This window comes from Serinus canaria, chromosome 1A (genome assembly GCF_022539315.1).
Source record: "Serinus canaria isolate serCan28SL12 chromosome 1A, serCan2020, whole genome shotgun sequence".
Classification (NCBI taxonomy): Eukaryota; Metazoa; Chordata; class Aves; order Passeriformes; family Fringillidae; genus Serinus; species Serinus canaria.
Window position 1 is genome coordinate 52818635 of NC_066314.1, and position 21503 is coordinate 52840137.

The following is a 21503-nucleotide window of genomic DNA, read 5'->3' on the forward strand; positions in this document are numbered from 1 at the left end:
AATGAGGAATGAATTCTGAAATGTCAAGATAATATGGAAGAGATGTGGAATCATGAATGTATTGTAGTTTTTCTTTTGCAGTGGTGGTACTGCATTGCAGTCACTTCAGGACAACGAAATCAGTGTTGCTGAATCCATGGGAAAATGCCTTGGAAAGAGATTAAAACCTGTTAAAATAATTTGCCTGGATATAGTGGATCTGTCAGCTGAAGCCATGCAAATAACTTCGAAGTCTTGGAACTGAATGGAGCAGGATAGGGGGAGGGGAAAAGGCTGATTAGGAAGAAATGGGAGGAGGATTAAACCAAACTTTTCTAGATTAGTGTGCATAGCAATGCAATATTACCACTAGGTCAGCAGAGCATTTTGCTTACTTCCTGTTCCTTATGCAATGGAGTGTGTTTCAGCTTGCTAGCTTAATTTGATTTGTTCACAGTTTTTGGATGTGTGCCTGTTTTGTTTTGATTTTTTTTGGGTGGGGGGGGGTTCCCCCCAAATGGTACAATGAATGATTTGGAACCTCTAATGGGAACTAAGTCTGGCAGGTGTTAGGAGGGAGGATGAAGAACCCAGGAATAATTTTTCCACATGTGTAGGGATTGAGTAGCGAGTTTGTGGTGTTCTGACACAAAGAACTGAGCCAATAAATTAAAAATGTGACCAGTTGGCAGCAGTGGGTTGTGAGTAATACATGAAACTGCTGTCCTCAAATCAGTTTAAAATCCCAAAGTAAGTTTTTTGTCAGGCACACCTCTCAATTTGTTCTGTATCTGGAGTAGTAGGCTACGAATGTCTGCTTGGGGTCTGTAAATAACTGTTGTCACCCTGTTGCATACTTGGTAAGGTGTTGTTCATTTACACCCCTTTGAAGTCCTCAGGGTTTCTGTGTACTGCCATTATCCTGTCACATACTGGAGACCACTCCTGGGGAGTGGTGATCCCTGGAAGATGCTTATTCCACACACCTCCTTACACTGCCCATCTTCAAACTGCCCCGCACAGATGAGTAGTGATGCCCTTTGAATATTAAGTGAGGGAATTGAGGATTGAGTCTAAAAACCAAGCTGGTAGAAGCGTTCTGGATCTTGAACACGAAGGAACAGGGTGTCTTTGGCCAGGGTTTTTTGGGGTTCGGGATTTTGTTTGTTTGTTTGTATCGGGCCATTATTCTGAAGCTTCTTTAAGTGTTAGCAAATGTAGGCCAGAAGCATGTCTTTTCCAGATTTGGAGCAGATCGCGAAACTGCAGACTTTGCAGGAATAAGTAAATTGAAACAAATGGTGAAAAGAGGTGTGTTTCTGATACTTGATTTATTTCAAAATATTTCTCTCACCCTGATCCAGATGTACAACTTATAGGCATCACAGTTTGCTGTGTGAGGACTTAGAGCTGGGTAGGAACTGCAAGAAGACTGTCTTTGAGATTGTGTTTATGAAAAAGATGCCATGTGTGCATTCTGCTTTTTTTTGTAATCTGAATTTCCTCCCACATGCACACAAACAAACCCTTTTGATGTCTTCTGTATACTTGCAGGGAATCCTCTCCTCCCTGTCATACATTCATTGCTTGCTAGCTCCCACTTTGAAGGTGGCAAAGTCTCTCTGGTATTACTGCTGTGGACAGATAGTTAAGGCTCATTCCTATCCATGTCTGAGCCTTTAAGTGGGTTTGTTTTTTGTCATAAGGCAGAACATCCTTTTCCATCCTCTAGCTTGGGAAATACTTAAATACTAAATGTTTGTGTAAAGCTTTTTCATTGTAAAAACTATGTAATCTGTAAAAACTCCTGCAAATCTTACAGGAACCATTGGCATTATTGTTATGTTAAAATGTGCTTATTACTAATTGGGCTGAGACAAGAAATAAGACTAATCCATCACTGTGAAGTGAGAATAGTCATGGGGTGTGCATGATCTGAGCATGGGCCCACATTATCTCAGCTTCAAATTCCTGTTGGTACCTTGGAAGTCTCTGCTGTGCCTTCTCCTCCTGCCTGGGAGTGTTATCACCGTGCTGTTTTAAGATGGTCAAAATTACCTCATTCAGCTTTTCCTGTCCTGTGTTCACATGCAGCTGCTGGTACCTAGGCTGTGGCTGGTTTGGCTTTGCTTTTTTCAATTTACCCCTGAGCACTTGAGCATGCATTAATACAGACTGAATGTTGGGCCCTGCTGCTCTATGAACTCCCGTTCCTGGTGTGCCAAAGTGGAGCAGAAGCACCAGGCTTTAATGCAGTCTGTCACAGTTGGCAGCAGGCAAAGCAAAGGGTGTTTCAGGGTCTCTAGCCTAGATAGTTCAGTGTGCTGGGTTCTGCTTGCTCAGCATGCCAAGGGACAAGAAGAGAGCACATAAGCTCTGTACCAGTTTTAATGGTTTCCTGTATCAGCCCTAGTAAAAAGGGCTCTATTAAAGCAGTCAGAGATCTTCTCCTAGTTTTACAGACACTCTATGGCCTTTAATATTTGGAGACAGAAATAGTTTGTTAAGGTTTAAAATTAAATTTAAAGTTACTAGTTCTCTGCTTTACTGAGGACGAGAAGGATCTGATAGGGGTTAAGACAGATGTCAGTTACCCCCTTCCCTTTTTTTTTTATTCTTGTTGTCAGTCCTTGTTAATAAATCAGGGACAGAGCAGTTGATATGCTAGTGTTAGGAGTTCATTGATTAATGATTGACATATCCAAGTGCTTGTCTGGTTTTTCCAGCTGTCCAGTAAAATTATACAACTTCCCTACAAATCTTACTTGGTGTAAGCACATCTTAAGTGTGTGTATATTTTCAGGAAAAGAGAGATATGCTGGTTTGTGCTCTTGTAGCCACTTAAAGTGCTGTAATTACATTGGTACGTTCCCTGAGCGTGAATGCAGCTTGAGGCACATCTTCAGTTTCACTTTATTGATGTAGGTTTTGGGGAGAGATGATTAACCAGTATGAAACATTCTTATGCTGGTATGGCAGCCTATGTCTTTGAGGTTGTTCTAGTTTTGTTACATTCTTGTGATGGGGGGAAACCTAAGACTGCAACCAAACCCCCAAATCTTAGCTCTGTTCAAAGTAGTTAAACTGTAGAGCTGAAGTATGTACCTCTAACTGCTGCTTCTCTGTTGTCATGGTTTAAGCCCAGCTGGAAATTCTTCCAGCCCCATTTGTGGGGCTTGCTCAACCCCATTTCTGTTCCCCTCACCCCAGTGGAATGGAGAGGAGAAAGAATCAAAGTAAAACTTGTATTTTGAGATAAAGGAAGTTTAATAATTGAAAATAAAGTAAAATACAATAATAATGGTAAATTATAATAATAATAATAAAAAGGAAAAAAAAAGTGATGCACATTGCAGCTGTTCACCACCCACTAACTGATGCCAGAGATCCCTTCCTGAACTCAGACTGGCCTCCCTTTAGGGTACTTGCCCCAGATCATTTACTGGGCATGACATTCCATGGTGTGGAATATCCCTTTGGTCCTTTTGGGTTGTCTGTCCCAGCTGTGCTTCCTCCCAGTTTCTTTTGCATGCCCTCTCACTGGCTGAGTGTGGGACAAGGAAAAAAAAGTTCTTTACTTAGGATAAACACGACTTCACAAAAATCCAAAACATAAGTGTGTTTTCAGCATTATTCTTACTCTGAATCCAGAACACAGCAATGTAACAGCTGCTGAGAAGAAATTAACTCCATCCTAACTAAAAGCAGGACATCTGTGCAGGTATATTTGGGACTACAGCTGAATGTTTGTGTAAGTAGTTTCAGATTCAGTCAAGAAGCTGCTAACAAAGTAGTGGTAACAGCAGCACTGGGAACCTTTCATTATTTCTATTAACATGTCATTTTTGTTTGTAGAATGAAATGTGTCTTGCCACACAACAGCTTTCAAAGCAGCTCCTTGCCTATGAAAAGCAGGTATGTTCAGCACATGACTTTGATTTCTTTTCTGCCTCAGCGCTTGTGAAGAAGTCTGTAAACTGTGTTTTCTGGAAGTGCTCAGGGCATTTGTTTTACGTGGTGTTATGTGAAGGCAGTTGTGAATTTCCCCAGGATGTTCAAGAAAGTTGGATCATTTCCAAGAATCTTAAAAAAAGAAAAGAACCAGATTAGAAAAAACCCAAAAAGGTACAAAATCTGAGTTAATAAATTTATGAAGATACAAGTCAGTTTGTTCCACTTCTATGACTTTAAAATTAGTATAATAAGAATTAAGCGTTGTCCAAAATCCATTCATTTAACACAGGAAGAGCAGGGTAAAATAATGTCTATTAATGAGCTTCTCTTTTTACATTTATTTTTAGCATTTGTTGCATTTTGTAGAAATATTCATTAGATTTGTAGTAAATTGTGTTGTATTTTATATTCATCTTTATTAATTTATGGACCAAATGTGTGTTTCTATTTCCAGCATTTTGCCTTAGGTAGAGGAGATGAAGAAGTGATATCCACCCTCCATTATTTTTCAAAAGTTGTGGATGAGGTAATTTGAATTGCTAATACTCTCTTTTTACAATACAGAATATTAGTGTTTTTTCTTTGGGTCTCTCCTTTTGATTCAGAGCCTTCCCACTGAAGGCTAGATTGTGCCTGAGTTTTAGAGTAGTTTAATTTTGAATAAAGACATTTGATACCACCCTTCCATAATGGTTAGAGCTGTTTCTGTGGCTTCATCCCATATTCTATCCTCAGAGCAAGGCTGAATTTCCTAGGGGAACTAAAAGAGAGACTAAAACAGGATGTGCCATCTAGGCTAGGGCAATCTTTTATATAATTCCATATCAAAATGACACATTTCTAAGCTTTAAACACTGCAGTTTGAGACAAAACTTGCTAAGTATGGATGCAGGGCAGCTGTGAATTCGTAAAGTTGCAGTTTAGTTGCTGTGAGATCATGCAGAATCTAGAGATGTCTGGGGAAGGCTGCAGTACTGTGAGGTGAAGACAGTGAATCTGTGTGCAGTGAATACCCCCATGCCCTTGAGGTTTCTGCAAAGTACTGGAAGCGTTTATAAATGCTTCTCTTAGACCTTGCCATATAACATTTCAATATGGCCTTGGTATCTAGGTCCTTCTTGCTTAGTTTTTGTCAAATCACTCTTTCTGCTGTGAACAGTGCTGTGCCATCAGAAAAGTCTGTTCTTGTTGGTCTACTTCCAACTTTGATTAAGAAGGCAAAAGGCTGTACGGAGGTCTGCTGTTTGGGAGAGGAGAGAGGGTTGTGGGGAAAAACTAAGTTAAAAATTTTAGAGCCAATGGATAACTCTGAGGATGTAGTGATAGGAATCCCAAATGTTTACTTTTTTTTAGGCTTTTCCTGTTGCATGTGTGTTCTCAGGATGCTTGAAAAGAGCATTTGTTCCACAAGTCTTGCAATTGCTTATGTGCCTCTAAATAGATCAAAACAAGCTTCCCAGCTTCAAGAGTATGGTGCCATTTGGGGGCAGAAAGCTGAAAGTTGCTGCTCAGTTCTGTCAGTCACATTTTCCCTCATGAGAACTTGCTCCATTCCTTGGCCTCCTTTTCTGTATGTTAGCTTCCCCTTGTGCCTGTTTTAGTTGTCTGTTCTATCAGCATTGAATTGTATTGTCTCATGGGAGATCCTCAGTTCATCCTTACCTGCCTCAGGCTGCCTGGAGGTATCCAGGTCCCTGAGCAAACAGGCAGGATGTCACCTCAACGTGCGCCACCTTCCTGGTCCTTCAGCAGTGTGATTGATAGCTGTCCTACCTACACCCATCTCGTATTCTTAGCAGGCCACTGTTGACATGAGAGCCTTGCCTGCCTTCATCCTAAATGGTGCCACATGGGTGCTTTAAAACAGCTGTGTGCTGAAGTTTAGAAACATAAAAAACAGCAATGGGGAACTGCTGTGAAGGTAAAATATTTGAATGGGACCTTTCATTGCAGTTGCCCCATTGTGATTGTGTCCTGGTTAGTCCTTGTTCATGGAAAGACACTGTAGTTGTGGTGGGACTGTAACTCCATGGCATTGAGACTTAACTAAAACACATTAATAAAAGATAATTACAGTTTAAATCCTGTTGGGTTAAGCATTAGAATTAATGGTCAAGTGAATTGCCCTAATCCATTATGTGGGAACTGAGAAGTTCTTGGATCCTTGGGAAATACCAGATAGGAATGAAGCATTTAGGGAGACATGCCCATCTGTCTCAGATACCATGAGAAGTGTATTTCAAGTATTGAAGTACATTATATCCACTGGACACAAATGGCTGGTGTGTTTTGATGTTCTCTGTGGTTTCGGTTTTTTAATGTACATTGTGCCTTAGAACAATTCTCTGTTTCAGCTCAATAATCTTCATTCTGACCTGGCAAAACAGCTTGCAGATACAATGGTTCTCCCAATAATACAATTTCGAGAAAAAGATCTCACAGGTAAATTTTATTCTAAGTTTCAGTTTTCCTTATATGCTCCTTCTTGTTTATTTTGTCACAAACTGAGTCATAATGCCATGTATTCATTTGTTCTTTGATGATTCACAGAAGAGTTTGTGGAGTTTTTTTTCCTGCTACAGAATTTCATTGACAGGTGCATGCTTTTACTCAGACAAAACCAGTTCAAGTTCACCACTTAACATTTTATGCACCATATGGTGCAAGTTTAAAAAGACACAGCTTTGTTTTTTGTTGGGTCACTGTGTTTTTATACTAGTGTAATTTCACTGAAGTCATTGATGTTGTAATTGCCAGAAGGGAAATTTATCAGTGAATTGGGCTTGCACACAGTATTTATTCCACTTCAGAAGTTTGGGGCTGTTTGACAAGCACAAGCAAGAATGTTGTTTTAACTTCAGAGAATAGTATATTCCCTCCTTTTTAAGGAATCAGTCCTCTTTAAATCCTTGCCATGCAAGGGTAGTTCCATGCAAGTTACCTGTATTCACAAATTTGGGATTCCATTACTTAAACAGCAAGGCAGTAACACAAACATTTTATGTAATTACAAAAGAAAAAAGTTCATATTCAAGGTCAAGGACAGCCTTACTTACTTATGCAACAGAAATGTGAGTTTTTGCAGCAGCATTTCTTTCTTTCTTTTTTTTTTTTTTTTTTTTAAAGCCCACTGCTCATTTCACTTTTTGCAGTCCTGCTTCTGTTCTTCTTGTAGACATAATTTTGGAGTGAGACAAAATGACTACAGCAAAACAGTGACTGGTTTAAGTTCCTTATAGGACCTGATTGGAAATTGTGAGGACATCCAGGTGTCTATGTTAACAATATGTTGTTCATCACATACTGTCAAATATAAAGCAGAATTTGGATGGTAAGATGTTGATGGGATAAACACTTCCTCACCTCTTTCATGTGGCCTCAGAGATAGTAATTATTTTTCCATATTTATGGATTCTTCCCTCTTGTTCATTAAAAAGATATTAAAACGCATATGAAGCCTGCAACCACAGCTTCAGCTGCTGCATGACAAAAACTAAAAGTTTCTTCAACTTCCTTGGATGTCAATTTTTTTTTTTAATTCTATCCACTTTTTCTGATGCAGTCTGTAGAACAACATTTTTAGTAGAGACCTGGCCACACTGGAATTTCATAGAGGGATTGAACAAGAAAGCAAGGAAGAATAACTGTGTTACTGTTTTTACTTTTTATCCTGTTACATCTATACATTGAATATTGTAGAAACCTCTAAGTACAAGTTAGTTACAAGTGGAAAAATCTTCTGTCTTTTCTTAATCTGAGTCATAATGAAGCATTCTGGGGGAAAAAAAAGGTGGAGTGAAACTGATTAATGAGTAGGATGTTAAAAATAATCAGAGACCAAGATGACATCCTACAATTTCCCCTTAGTATTTTCACAGTTGCATAATGTCTGTTCTTGTAAATGTGCTTTCTTTGTAGCTTTTTGAGAGAGTTTTTGCCATATGTTGGTGGGGATACTAAGAGTAGCTTGTGCCCAACACTTGTAAAGGTACTTTGCCTGTTCAGTCTGTCTTCTCTCTACCTGTATCAGAATCTCATGGCCAGTGTTTATAATGCAAGCATCGTACCCAGCAGTCAGGTGTGTTGGATACAGATTTATTTTCACAGAGCAGCTTAGCAGAAATGTTCCACACTGAGGGAGATTCTTGTACTGGAAAAAGGCTTTAGTTCTTACATCCGTGGGTCTTAAATTTCTCAGTATCACATAAGCATTGTCAGGTTGTTCAGAACTGCTGATCTTGCATGATAGTGGTGGGCCTTTTGTCAGAATAAAGATACTGAAATGGTGCTTCTTTGGAGAAATGACACTGGCAGATAAGGCATCTTTCTTGGAGTGACAACTTGCTCAATAAAATAAACTCACTCCACCCTTAATTATTAATTTCTCTAGCAGCTGATCTGGTTTAGCATTTTCAAGACAGGCACAATGTATACATCTCTGCTGGGGAAGGGCTGGACTGACTTGGGCAGTTAATATGCCATAAATGGTCTCAGTTGAACAAAGTGTTCACAGCTGGTTTTACTTTGAATATTTGATTTCTCTTTTCCAGAAGTAAGCACATTGAAGGATCTCTTTGGCCTTGCTAGCAATGGTATGTGTCCCTGTTTTGTTTCTATTCATATGCAGCTGCTAGAGCAAAGAAGACGTGTTGAATCTGTGCACATACATATCGCATTTCTAAAAAAAAAAAATAATATTCCTTGTCTACAGAACATGACGTGTCCATGGCAAAATATAGCAGGTTACCGAAAAGGAAAGAAAATGAAAAGGTAACAAATGTGAAAGGGAAAAAGAATGTTTTTTTCAGCCATTTGTCTGCATCCTTTTTCATTGTGAACTTTGGAGACTTCATTGCTTAAATTCACAGTAGTTCAAGAATACTTGTGATTTTGTTTCCAAGCAGACACAAAGCTTTTAATCATCAACTCAGCACTTTTACCTGTTTTCTCCAAGTTAGGCAAGTGATGAACTATTGTGCTCAACTAGAGCCCTTCAGATCCGTGGGAGCTTTTCAGATGAGGCAATCCAAGTGACTATAAATAGCTTTGTATAGGCCTAGAGTTGTACAGCTGAGGTGGTGATGCAGTATCACTGAGCACAGTTCATTGTGAACTGCCATGAAGCCTTGTGTCTGCTGTTCCTAAAGCAGTGCATTTCTTTGCACGTTCCTTCCTGTTCAATTACTCTGTATGGCCTGTCATTCCATTTAACAGTGCACATAACTCTCTTGGTGGGATTGTTCTACATTCCTCCTTCTTTGCCTACTGGACTTCTATTCTAAAATACATCCCTTTGTCAAAAGCGTATGGCTGGCCCTGTCCTGAGAGTGAATGTGTTCTACAGGATGGTTCTTGAAAGGAATGCCTTACAGAGCTCAATGATGTAGCATACTGTGAATTACTCACCTCTGAATTCTGCACTTGCAGACTTGTGTTGTGATCTCAGCTGCAAATAAATTTCTTGCACCTCTATTGAGGTCTGATCCAGATTTTTAGTGGTGGTAGTTACATAGTTTGTAGTCACAGAGGCTCCCCAAATACTTTAGTTTCAAGACAGATAAGGGCTTGAAGTACTTGCTTTGGGTTTTTTATTTGCTTTCCTTCATTTTAACCTGGAGAAGTTCTGTAAAGACAGTAACTTAAAAATAACTTGAAGATGATCAGTAAATACATTCGTGTACACGGTAACACTTTGTCAACCTCTTTATCCTTTTTTGTTCAGCTTAAGGCAGAAGTGGCAAAAGAAGTGGCAAATGCCAGAAGAAAGCAGCACCTTTCATCCTTGCAATATTACTGTGCCCTGAATGCTCTGCAGTACAGGAAGAGAGTGGCTATGATTGAACCTATGCTAGGATATACACGGGGACAGGTATTGACAGTAAAGTGTCTGCATCACTTAGACATGTTCCTGGGAAAGGTAAAACATTGTACTTCTCGATTTATTTTGAGACCTGACAAATTACAGTGAGGGTGGTGGGGAAACAATTTGCATTCAGCTTGCCTAGATTCTAACAACAGATTCTGTTTGTGGCAGATAGTTGAATGTTTAGATATTCAGGAAAGACACTAAAGAAAAGAAAATCCAATACACTTCTATGCAAAATCAGCCTAGGGTTAGTTTTTTCACAGCTAAGTGCAGTAGCATTTACTTCCACTGTTTACTCAGTCTGCACAAACTCTCCTATGTAGCAGTTCCCTTCCCAACACATAATGTTCAGCATACTAATGAGGAGTGTTCATGATGAGGAACAAATCATGCTCTGGAGAGCTGGAAGGACAGAACAGTAGAGAGGATTGAGCATAAGGCTGGAAAATCCTTTTTCTAATTTTTATTCTAACAGGAATTTGATAGAGCATTTCTCAAGTCTGACAGTCTGACTCTCCAGAATATCAGGGAGATCAACAAACCAGTATTATCACAGCACTTGATTCTCAATGTCACCTATATTAAGGGTCTTTGATTCTGATGAAAGAAAGTGTTTGGAAAATGAGAACTGGGCTATGAAAAGAGGAAAAATTCATGTGGTGCTCTGAGATTGTAGTGTGGCTCATCATCATCTACGTCATCCTGTCTTTTGCAGCCCATGTGCCTCATTTAAAATAGGTAATAAATGAGGATTCAGTTACTTTCCCCACCATGGGAGTTCACACTGCTTCTCTGCTGTTATTATCCTAAGTGAAAGAACTGCACTGATTTCCTTTACTGGAAACCAAACAGAACTTTCTTTCCCCTGGCAAACTTCATCTGGCAAAACTGCTTTATCTCAGTGCTTCATACAGGGAAGTCTCAGGTTGTCATGGGAATGACTGAATAACCAGAAGCCAGTTGATGCTTAAATATTGTGAACTGCCTATCAGTACAAATATGTATTTTCTTAATTAATTACTCTAACATGTGTCTCCAGTTATACATTTCCAACAAATGAGTAAGTAATATGGAAATTTTGGGAGAAGCAGTGGCTAATAGAGGGTTCATTTGACTGAAAACTGGCCTCAGCATTTATCATCAGTGGAATTTAGAGCTCTTTCCTCTTGAAGCAGGCTTCAGAAATAGAATAGGTGAATCATTCTTTAGGAGCCCATTTTTTCTCTCCTTCGTAAAGGGAGGCTGTGGTCTATAACGTGGTTGCAGAAATCTGAATCTTGGGAATCCTAGGTCCCAAGGTTAGAGAAAGAGAGTGAAATCACAAGTAAAAGTGGATGAAATAGCTAATAAATTGCTTAACATCCAAGAATCTGCTTTTACATATCTTCCCAGAGTAGATCACTGATTTTTATGTGTTTATCCTAATTAATTGCACAAACATTCTATCTGTATTCATGTTTCATGCAGTTGCCAGTAGGTTCTAATGATGACTGTGCCCTGCAGCAGATAATACAAGGTCAAGTCTACACCAAGTGCTTTGCTTTATTGTGTGCCTGCTGAACCATACCAGCTAAGAGAATTAATCTTCTGCCACATAATGTGCACTTTGGCCCTAGTAGCAGTTTTTTTAGCTCCTTCAGTAGAACAAAACCCATGGTAAAACAGTAGTTGATACAACCAATTGCCCTGGAGATCTCTGCAAGCACAGCTACACTTTCCTGACTGACTTTGCTACAGCACTTTGAAAATATTCATCATGGAGTTGATAGTACAGGTTGGACTGCTAAATCTAATGGATGATTTGTGTCCCATTCCCTTTGTTAGGGTGGCGTTGCACACAGCAGTTCCTAACACCACAAGCCCCGGCCCTGCCCAGTGCTAGTGTGGGAGAAGCTACCTGTCCCTTATTTGAGTCATTTAGCAAGTTCTTTGGAAATATACCTGTCAGCAGCCATCAGCTTATCTGTGTGTGAAAGGGTTGCAAAGAAGGGAAGTTGCAAGAAAGGCAACGCAGCTGTCTTGCCGGTGTGTTTGATCTCCTGCCAAAAGTTCAGTCATAATGGAAGCACTGTTAACACTCCCACAATCTGCTACTTGTCTGCCAAAGCCAAGAGAACCTTCAGTGCCCTTTTTCTTGGTATTTTTCAGATCAACTTCTTTAAGAAAGGAGCAGAGATGTTTTCCAAAAGGATGGACAGCTTTTTGTCATCTGTTTCAGACATGGTTCAGAGGTAACCTAGTGCTTTTGTTTGCTTTTGTCATTCTATTGGAGTCCGAGCTGTAGTGCTCTAACCTTCAATACATAGGAGAGAGTGCCTCTTTTTCTTTCTAATGGGATTCCTTTCATGCTTACATGGCATTGTTGGGCATATTTTGTTGAAGTAACAGGTAGAAAGGAAATGTTTGTACATGGAAAAGAGAATGTTGTCTGTACACTGAAGAGATTATTTTTACAGTATAGTCAGAAACTATACTATATTACTATAGTATATAGTATATACTATTACTATTATGCTATATACTATATCCTGTAAAGGGTTCACATGCTTTCTTACAACCCTGTGTCTCTTCATGAACAGAAAAGCATGGAATTTGGGCTAGAAACAGGTTAACAGTATTAACATCATAGACTTCAGGTGCTCTCTGAATTATAAGTATTTATATTTACTGGGTGTTCTTTAATAATGCAGCAAAAACAAACCATTAACCTCTCAAATTCAGGGCCTAAAGTGTTTGATGGTGTAGCTACACAAGGCAAACAAAACTTCTCAACCTAGGGAACATATTCATTGCATCCAGTGTAAGCTGTATTAGTCCAGTGAGTTCAACCTACTTTGACTAAGTTTTAAATTTCAGTAAACTGCTTTTGTACTCCTAATTTTGTGATTATTTTTCTTACACTTCTCTCCACATCTTCTACTTGTAGTGAAGAGTTTGTTTATAATTAAGTTCCTGTAAATGTAAACTTTACACTTGAAATGTAATCATAATAGAGAGAATATTATTCATAGAATGGAAGTTGCAAGAAAGGCAACTTGTTTATAATTAAGTTCCTGTAAATGTAAACTTTACACTTGAAATGTAATCATAATAGAGAGAATATTATTCATAGAATGATAAAGTGTTAAGGGGTTGGAATGGACCATAAAGATAATATAGTCCCAACTTAGTCCTTGACTTTAATCCTTCATTCCTTTCATACCAAACTGTAGCCAAATCATGACTTATTCTCACTCTGGTGGCACTTTAAATAATGCATACTTGTTAATTTGAGAACCATGCTACAAACAAGTGCTCTGTACAGTAGATTATTTCACTAAATGATTCTTTACTTTTTGTACTTTTATAATTATATATCTTTGCACACTCACTTGTGAAATAAATCTGTCTACACAGCATTTGTTCAGAGTGGAGGACAGATTTTAAATACCACTGAAATTGTGACTTTTGTTTAAAAAATCTAGAGCATCTTGTGTCTTACAGGCACAGGGAGGATCCTGCCTTTGGATCCTCACCATAGAATATGCCCTTGTTTTCCACAGTCAGATGAATTTGAGTTCCGGACAGTAGTAAATGGAAACAAAAATAGGCTGCTCAGGTAATTTCGCCAAGTCTGGTTTTTGTGTTTAAAGTCCATCACACAGTACAGCTTGAAAGTACAACTCAAATGTAACTAGTAAAGGAGTGTGATGTCTGTGGAAAAACCAAAAGAGAAGCTTGTAAAATTCTGAATGGCACTGTGCAGCACAGAATTACTGACACAGGACAGGGTTTCATGACTTCAGTTTGCACAGCCACGGAAAACTCTGCTGCCCACTCCTCTCCTTCCTTAGTGCAGGGGAATCACAAGGCCTCAGTGAGTCAGATCTGCTTGCTAGTCAAGCTAAAAGCTTTTCACTTGTCATATTTGTTCTTTTGGGACAACAAACTGATGTGACCCATTGTGCAGCTACAGAATTTCAGTGGTACTTAAAAGGATTTTCATTTATCCAGTGAATATTGCTAATGGTGTAAAAACACAGGACATATCTACACTAACACTTAACACATTCTCAGTGACCACTTGGCCTAATTGCCACAAATGCATATAACTTCAGAATTGTCAGCACTTTTCTTCCTGCCTTGGAGATGGGAGAAGCACATCTTTGAAAGAAGAATATAGCCTCAGAAACCATGAGGGTGGCAGGGACATTTTGTCCAAAGCATTTTGTGGTGCAACAAAAATGACAGATCAAAAGATTGATTGAAATAACACTGAGGTAAAAACTGACAGCATAGTTCCATTGTATTTAAAAATGGAATTTAAATCTTATTCTGACATACAGTGATGGAGTGAAAAGGCATTAGCTTGCAAAATATGGTTTAATTTAATACAGATCTGATGTTTTCTTCATCACACCAAAGCAGAACACAGTATTATAAATAAAGAATTAAAGCGAAAGTGAGACTTGAACTATAGGTTTTGTTACTGTATTGTTCTGAATTCATGAAAATCCATGACCAGTTAATAGGTAGTGTCAAGGCAGGAATTCCTGTGTGTTACAACCTTGGAGGCATTAGACAGAGTAATAGTAGCCTCTTTGAGCCAGGTCTCATAAGTTCTTGGAGATCTGTTACTCACTTAAGATAGCTCAGCTACTTTTGGACGCATAAAATTAGCAGGATGGCTTCTGTTGCAGTATTGGAAACAAAAAGGTTTATTAAAAGGCAAAATAACAAACAGGGAAAAACCGAGCCAAGTGCAAGAGGTTCTTGCTCTTGGTAAAACACCTTACAAAAGCAATTGGTTTCTTTGCTCTCTTCTTTTTCTAGTAAATTGCCCAAGCAGGACTTTTTGGCTTCTGTCCAGTTAGCTACCCTTAGGTTTGAGGTGAAGTCCCCTAAGCCTATGAGATGCCTTTTCACCTAATCAAAGAGAGAAACTTCTGGGTTCTTTCCTTTTTTAGGAGACAAAGGATAGTTTTGTCACTCCATCAACAGAGGGCACATTCCTATAAGACGGTTCTGAGAAGGCCAAGAGATCCTCTAGTACAGCCTGCTTCGAACTATGCCATTAAAGTAGGGCAGTGTCTATATGTGTTCAGCAGTGTAATTTCATACAAGCATTACTTTTAGAAGCTGTCTCTCAAAAAATAAACCTAACTCTTTTTTCTCAATACATCTCAACATTTTTCATGTGATCATTTCAGTATCACAATACAGTATTTCCTATAAAGTCTATTTGAAAAATAAATTTCATCTTTGCACTACCCTCCAAGGTAATCTCAAATGGTATTTGTGCTCATTTTGGCTTACAGATGTTACCTGTTTCCTGGTATAAATGGCTAATGATGACTTGGGTTTCTTTTTGTGTTGTGTGGGTTGTTTTTTTCCAGCATACAAGGAGAGCTGGATGCCGAAGCTGAAAAAATGAGAATATCCCAGCAGGACTTAATTGCAGTTAATGAATCTGTTTACACCCCAGATTCTGATGTAATTTCACCTGCCATCAATAGAAATCTCATCCAGAAGGCTGGCTACCTTAATCTTAGAAAGTAAGAAGATTGTTATCTGCTGATTTGTTTAGTGGCTACATTTTTTGCGGGAGGGTCATAAGGACTCCTCAGGTATTGATGTTTGAGGGTCCTAAATCAGTTTGGTAGCTCTACTTTTCATCTTTTGAGTACCTCTGTACTCAAAATGTATTGGAAATGTATTTTTGAAGCTTTAACCAAATTAGAGGCATTTGAGACTATTTTTCTGAAAACAGAGTTTTGCTTCTGATTGAATGTACCTACAGGAAGAAATACCTGCATTCAAGTGGCTAAAAATTAGAAATTTATGAGACTGGGTTCAGATTGTTCCCAGATCTTAGAGACATGGTGTTTACAAAAGCAGCTATATTTTAGTTAACATGTAGTTTCACAAATGACCTCTTTACTTAGTAGTTAACATGTGTTTTCACAAATGACCTCTTTACTTTATAAATAAAAGCTGTGTGGACAATGCAAGTTTGTAACTTTGAATGTGTATCATATGTAGAATTACCTCTGCAGATTTTACATATAAAATTTTCCATAAACTTCAACAGAAATTAGGTATACTGGTGGCATATAATAACCCTATTTATGTGATTGATTAAATATCAGTTTATTATTTTGTTTATCTAGTAATTTTTTTCTTTGTGAGTGTACATCTAGTAATTTCTCTTAGTATTCCAGAAGATGGATTACACTATAATAGGACTATGCAAGAGATGGACTCTGAGATAGTACTGCAGTAGATACTTTTTTATATTATGATTCTTTGTGCTGAAACTGCTCATAGTATTTCATGTCAGTTACTCAGTACTCTTTAATTCCTTAGCTAGAAGATAAAATTTTTAACTTGGATGTTTGGAATTTATTTAATTTTTCAGCTTTCATTATGGATTAGTTTCTGCTAGGAACAGGTGCTGCTTTTTCTTCTTAAAAGAGACCATTTAAAAAAATGCCAGGGTGAAATGAAGTTCTGATTAGCATCAGGATATGTTTGCAGTTTCATACCTGTTACTGCTAAACAGTAATGAGTCTTTATCACTGCATCTTCTCATCAGTAAAACAGGTCTGGTGACTACAACTTGGGAAAGACTCTATTTCTTCACTCAAGGTGGCAACTTGATGTGTCAGCCAAGGGGAGCAGTAGCTGGAGGATTGATTCAGGACCTGGATAATTGCTCTGTTATGGCTGTGGACTGTGAAGACAGAAGATACTGCTTTCAGATCACTACTCCTACAGGCAAAGCGTATGAGACAGGTTTTGTTTGAGGACAGCCAGTCACACCTACCCCTTCAGATGCTCTTTCGTGTAAAACTTGCTTGGTGTAGTAGTAAGCTTTTCTGGGTTTCCAGAAGGGTGTTTCCAAATTAAAAGCATATTCCTTCCAATCCTCCCCCACAAGTGCCTGAATGGAACATGTGGTGTCTTTTAGCTGTAGCTTATTCATGATTCTTGTTCCTTGGGTAGTTAATAGATGTAAAGCTTGGTGATATTACTATAAGCACTGCAGTCAAACAGTTCTGGTGTCCACTGTTAGTACTTATACACTGTGTTTATATTTTAGGGGTATAACCCTTCAAGCAGAAAGCAAGAAAGAATACGAGGAGGTAAAAATATTTTCTTAATGTTATTATTCTTGCATACAAGTGAGCTTGAAGACTTCAATTTCATTTTTTCCTTCCTTCCCCAGTGGATATGTGCCATCAACAACATCTCCAGACAGATCTATCTCACTGACAATCCAGAGGTGGGAGCTTGTTTTGATCTTTCAGTCCGTTCCTTCAGCTTGCTCTCCCGTTATTATTCAACATGGTGAGGTAAGCTGCATGTCTAAAAGAGCTTTTCTGTCTTGTTTTCATAGGCAGCTGCAATCAAATTAAATCAGACAGCCCTGCAAGCAGTCACTCCCATTACCAGCTTGGGGAAAAAACATGAAGTTCAGCTCCCCAGGTAATGTTCTGCCTTGCGTGGAGAAGGGACCATGTGCAGTTGTATTGAGCCTGGGGCTGAGGAGTCTTAATAAGATGTTGGGGTTGTCACTGAGAAGTGTAGACACAAGTGCAGGTCTCCACTGGTGATGCAGCTGTGAATATGGACAGGGCAGGGAGACAAATGGCCACCTATGGCCGAATGCCAGCCCATGCTCAGAGTTGATCTGTATTCTGGTTTAATATACCAATGTTTATTTTTGTCCTAAGTAATGCTAGATTAAAAAAAGGTTAATAATTTATGAGAGTCCTCAGTAACAGGTAAATAGAAGAATACCTTACGTGTCTGCATAGTGGTTCAGTCCTGCTTTGGATTTTTGAATAATCTTGTCTGTCTTCCAGAGCAAAGGTAGGATGTCACTGATGGATAGAAACATGATTTTTTTTACATTTGCACTTCAGCCAGACTGTAAAGAATATGGAAAATGCCAAAATAGTTCCCAGTGGATCAGCTGGCATTCAAGACTCCACACAACTCATTGCTCCTGGAACACCGATTCAATTTGATATCGTACTGCCTGCTATGGAATTTCTGGACCAGAACAGAGGTGGCAGGTATGGCCAGAGACAGTGATCCATCACTGTAACAGTGTGATTTCAGGCAAGATGAAGTATTGCAGCATCTGTTAGTGGTGATGACCAGAATCTGTAATTCAAGTTTTAATTCTTATTTCACAGGCGTGCAAACCCATTTGGGGAATCTGAAGACAGAAGCAAAGATGAGGAGGAAGGTCAGTGCTTCTTTCATCCAGATAAAATCAGTCATTATTTTAGCTACCCAGTCTCTTAAAAAAAGCACCTGACACTGTGTTACAGAAGTAACAGATCCACAGTAAAGTGACCTTCCTGTACTAGCTCATGTAGGATTTGGCCCTGGCTGTTCTCCTCTTCCCCTGTGCCTGGAACCCACGGCCCTGTCAGAAAACTGCTCTCAGAACCAAAGTATTACCTACTGCTCTGAACATTCACCTTGCTTTCCCTTGCTCACCACTAGCCATAAAGGGAGCCTGATCAAGTGATGGCTTTGCTGCATAATGGCTGCTTAGTTGTCATTAAATCTTCTAGTGACAGTCAAGGAGCAAGGAAGGATTTGGTGAAAACCTCACTGAGCCCAGCTGCATGGAAGATGAGAAAGACATTGAAGAAAGGGAAGAATGTACAAGGCGTAATGGAAGCCAAGGCTTATGCCCAGTCATAAATTCATTACAGTTTATGTGCACCCAATAGCAGTATAGGCAAGGGAATTTTACTAGCTGATCAAATGAAGCAAAAGGACCAGTCACACTTTTAAAACTTTCAGGCAACTGCAGTAACTTCCTTCCCCATCTCCACACTGCTGCCTGTTCACACAGTTTGAAACTGGGTTAGGGCACTGTGTGACTCATGGCAGAAAGCCACCACTCATGACAGCCACCAACCACAGGCTTACTGCTGAATTTCCAAAGTGAATAAAGTAATTCTATTGATACTTTGAACTACTGGAAGATTGAAACAGCACAGTGAAGGAAGTCGTGGCTTTTCTCTTGCAGATTCTCTGCTACAGCAGATGTTCGTGGTTCGGTTTTTAGGGTCCATGGCTGTTCAGTCCGATGAGACATGTGAGGTGATTTATGAAGCCATGAGACAAGTTCTGGCTGCTCGGGCCATTCACAACATCTTCCGTATGACTGAATCCCACCTCATGGTCACCAGCAAGAACCTGAGGTACTGTAAAAGCCTTAACTTGTCAATGTTTTGTTCTCTTCATACAATTTGTGATTTATTATGTATTGTTGGTTTCGTTTTTCTAAGACACACAACCTTTGAGGAAGCAAGATCCCAAGAGTAACTTTACCTAGAAAGAAATGCCTCTTTTCTTATTCTGTGGTATCTAGAAATGATCCTCCAGAACAAGTTGTAAGAATGTCCTATCAAAATCTAAGGGACAATCTTATAGTGGGGCTGTAAGATGCAAAATGATACAAAAAAATACAAAAGATACAAAAAAAAAATGCAAAACTATGATTGTTCTGATGCAAAATCTCTTTCCTAACAATGTCCTTTGACAGTAGTGTCACTGTAGAATATGCTGATGTCAGACATTCCCTTTAGGTGGGGTATGTTTATGTTCCTCTGCATTTTGTGTTAGTTCAGGCACTCAGGATCCTTTCCCAGTGACTCAGAAAGGTGCTCTGACCTGTACTTGTCAGGCAGCTGAGAGTCAAGATTCGAACCTTGCCAGTCAAAGCTAAAAAGGATCTGATTCTGTGCATATGTTTCCTCATCTGTAAAACTGCTGGAGTTACTGCTTTTCTATTATAAAGGCCCTTGAAATTACCAGGAATCACTCTAAAATAATTTTCTTCTTTTTTTCCCTACATGTAATTGCAGGTTAATAGATCCTCAAACCCAAGTTACACGAGCAAGCGTAAGTAACTTGCTATCACAGCAGTGACTAGTTAGCTACATGAACCTGGGCTAACCTGCTAACTTGAGCTGGTTAAAACAAATAAATTATTTTACTGTTCCAGTTTGAACTCACCACTGTGACACAGTTTGCTGCCCATCAGGAGAACAGGAGACTGATTGGCTTTGTGATCCACCTCAGTGAGAGTCTGGGAGAAGAATCCATGAGTGCATATGTTTTTGAGAGCAACACAGAAGGGGAAAAGGTTTGTGTAACATTTAATAAAATTCTTTATTTAGAAAATAGGTCTGTGGCTTCTTGACTTACACATCGGGGAAACAATGCTATAGAAACAAGAGCAGCTCAATTTCTGGCCAAGAAAACATGCGTTAACATGCAAGCCTTTACTGGCTTATGTCTAAAAGGGACCAGATGGACAGATAATGCAGCAGCATGTATAAGGAGGAAAGGATGGGATTGCTAATCCCAGCATTAAGAGAGATGGGAAAATGCTGTCCAGCAGCAGCACTAACAAAAGGAATGTCAGCTGTGTTGAGACATGTACAGCTGTGAAGCTTTCACAGACAAGGCAGCTGTATGTGCTTACACTATTGACTGTTTGCTGCTTGCTGTAACAGAAATAAGGAGTGGGATGGAGAACTTTTGTCCCTACAAACGCTTACGTGCACTCCCCCAAGTGTGGAAATAAAGTCTGGTAACTAAAACTAACCAAGCTGAGTACAAAGATTTACCAGCCCCTGCGAGCTTTGAAGCTGAACCCGACAGTTTTCTTTACCAGCAGTTGTTAGCATAGCAAATTGGTATTCCACCTCTGCTTTTAGGCCTGGTTCTCAGACTAGGTCTGCACTGACAGTTGTGTGGTTTACCTTAATCAAGGAACAAAAAGCCAAACCAGAACTGAATGGAACTTTACATGTATTTCTTTTTTGTAGATTTGCTATGCCATTAGCTTGGGAAAAGAAATTATTGATGCACAGAAGGTAAGTTTGTTTCATTCCCCACATCTCTGATACATCATGTACATCATGTTCTGGTTTGCATCTGCATTGTCCAGGTACCTCTGGTGTGCATAAGAAAAATTAACTGCTACTCCTCCTAAGGACAAACTTCTGCAGGCATTATTTAACACAGCAAAAATAAATTGATTTCTCAGTAATGTAATTTGAGAGAAAATGTGCCACCCCAATCCAAATTCAAAATTACACAAATCCAAATCTTCATGTCTGAAAGAAAGCTGTGAGCAAAGTTTTCAAAAAACCAAACACACTCTTTGGGATGATGTGTAAATCACACACACTGCTGTTTCACTTTTAAAAACTCAGATTCTTTCCTCACCTAGGCATGAAAATCAGTGTTTTTTCACTTAAAATGAATGGCAGAATTACCCTGTCCCTTGTAGATATATTTTATCTATATAGATGTGACATTATTATTTGCTGTATATTTTTGCTGCTAATGTTTCAGAACCAGTTGGGCAATGAGCTTTTAGTCACAACCACTAAGCACGTTTATAATAAATTCTTAAGATCTACTTTTCTCCTTGCTTTTCAGTAACTAAAGAACAGCAAAATAAAGGCTCAAAATTAATTACTTTTTTTTCTTATTAAATACTCAAGCTGTGCTTGAGTCTTTACTTACCCAAAATGTATTATTTATGTTTCAAATCATTATTCTAAAGCTTGTTAAAAAAAGCCAAAGTTGCAAAAGCTTAGCAAGAAGTACTGGGAAATGTGTGTTCCTCAAAGGCTGCTGCAGCTTGCGGACCTGTTACTGCCAGGTAGAGGGGAGCACA

General features: G+C 39.0%; 1 protein-coding gene across 4 annotated transcripts in view; it reads left to right on the forward strand.

The window, feature by feature from the left end:
* The window catches only part of APPL2 (adaptor protein, phosphotyrosine interacting with PH domain and leucine zipper 2), a 35292-nt gene that overhangs the window by 11925 nt on the left and 1864 nt on the right, over positions 1–21503 (forward strand). For 2 of the 4 annotated variants that reach the window (XM_030237860.2, XM_050986095.1), the window contains exons 3-20: positions 3835–3894; positions 4388–4459; positions 6288–6375; positions 8484–8525; positions 8645–8703; positions 9656–9850; positions 11948–12030; positions 15175–15333; positions 16374–16562; positions 16881–16923; positions 17007–17063; positions 17178–17266; positions 17707–17859; positions 17983–18035; positions 18834–19008; positions 19675–19711; positions 19815–19955; positions 20644–20691. In XM_030237860.2, the coding sequence (XP_030093720.1) occupies positions 3835–3894; positions 4388–4459; positions 6288–6375; positions 8484–8525; positions 8645–8703; positions 9656–9850; positions 11948–12030; positions 15175–15333; positions 16374–16562; positions 16881–16923; positions 17007–17063; positions 17178–17266; positions 17707–17859; positions 17983–18035; positions 18834–19008; positions 19675–19711; positions 19815–19955; positions 20644–20691 (1743 nt within the window). Of the gene's footprint in view, positions 1–3834; positions 3895–4387; positions 4460–6287; positions 6376–7149; positions 7265–8483; positions 8526–8644; positions 8704–9655; positions 9851–11947; positions 12031–15174; positions 15334–16373; positions 16563–16880; positions 16924–17006; positions 17064–17177; positions 17267–17706; positions 17860–17982; positions 18036–18833; positions 19009–19674; positions 19712–19814; positions 19956–20643; positions 20692–21503 lie in introns of those variants that run through there. The other 2 variants (XM_030237861.2, XM_050986107.1) reach the window with 2 other exon arrangements.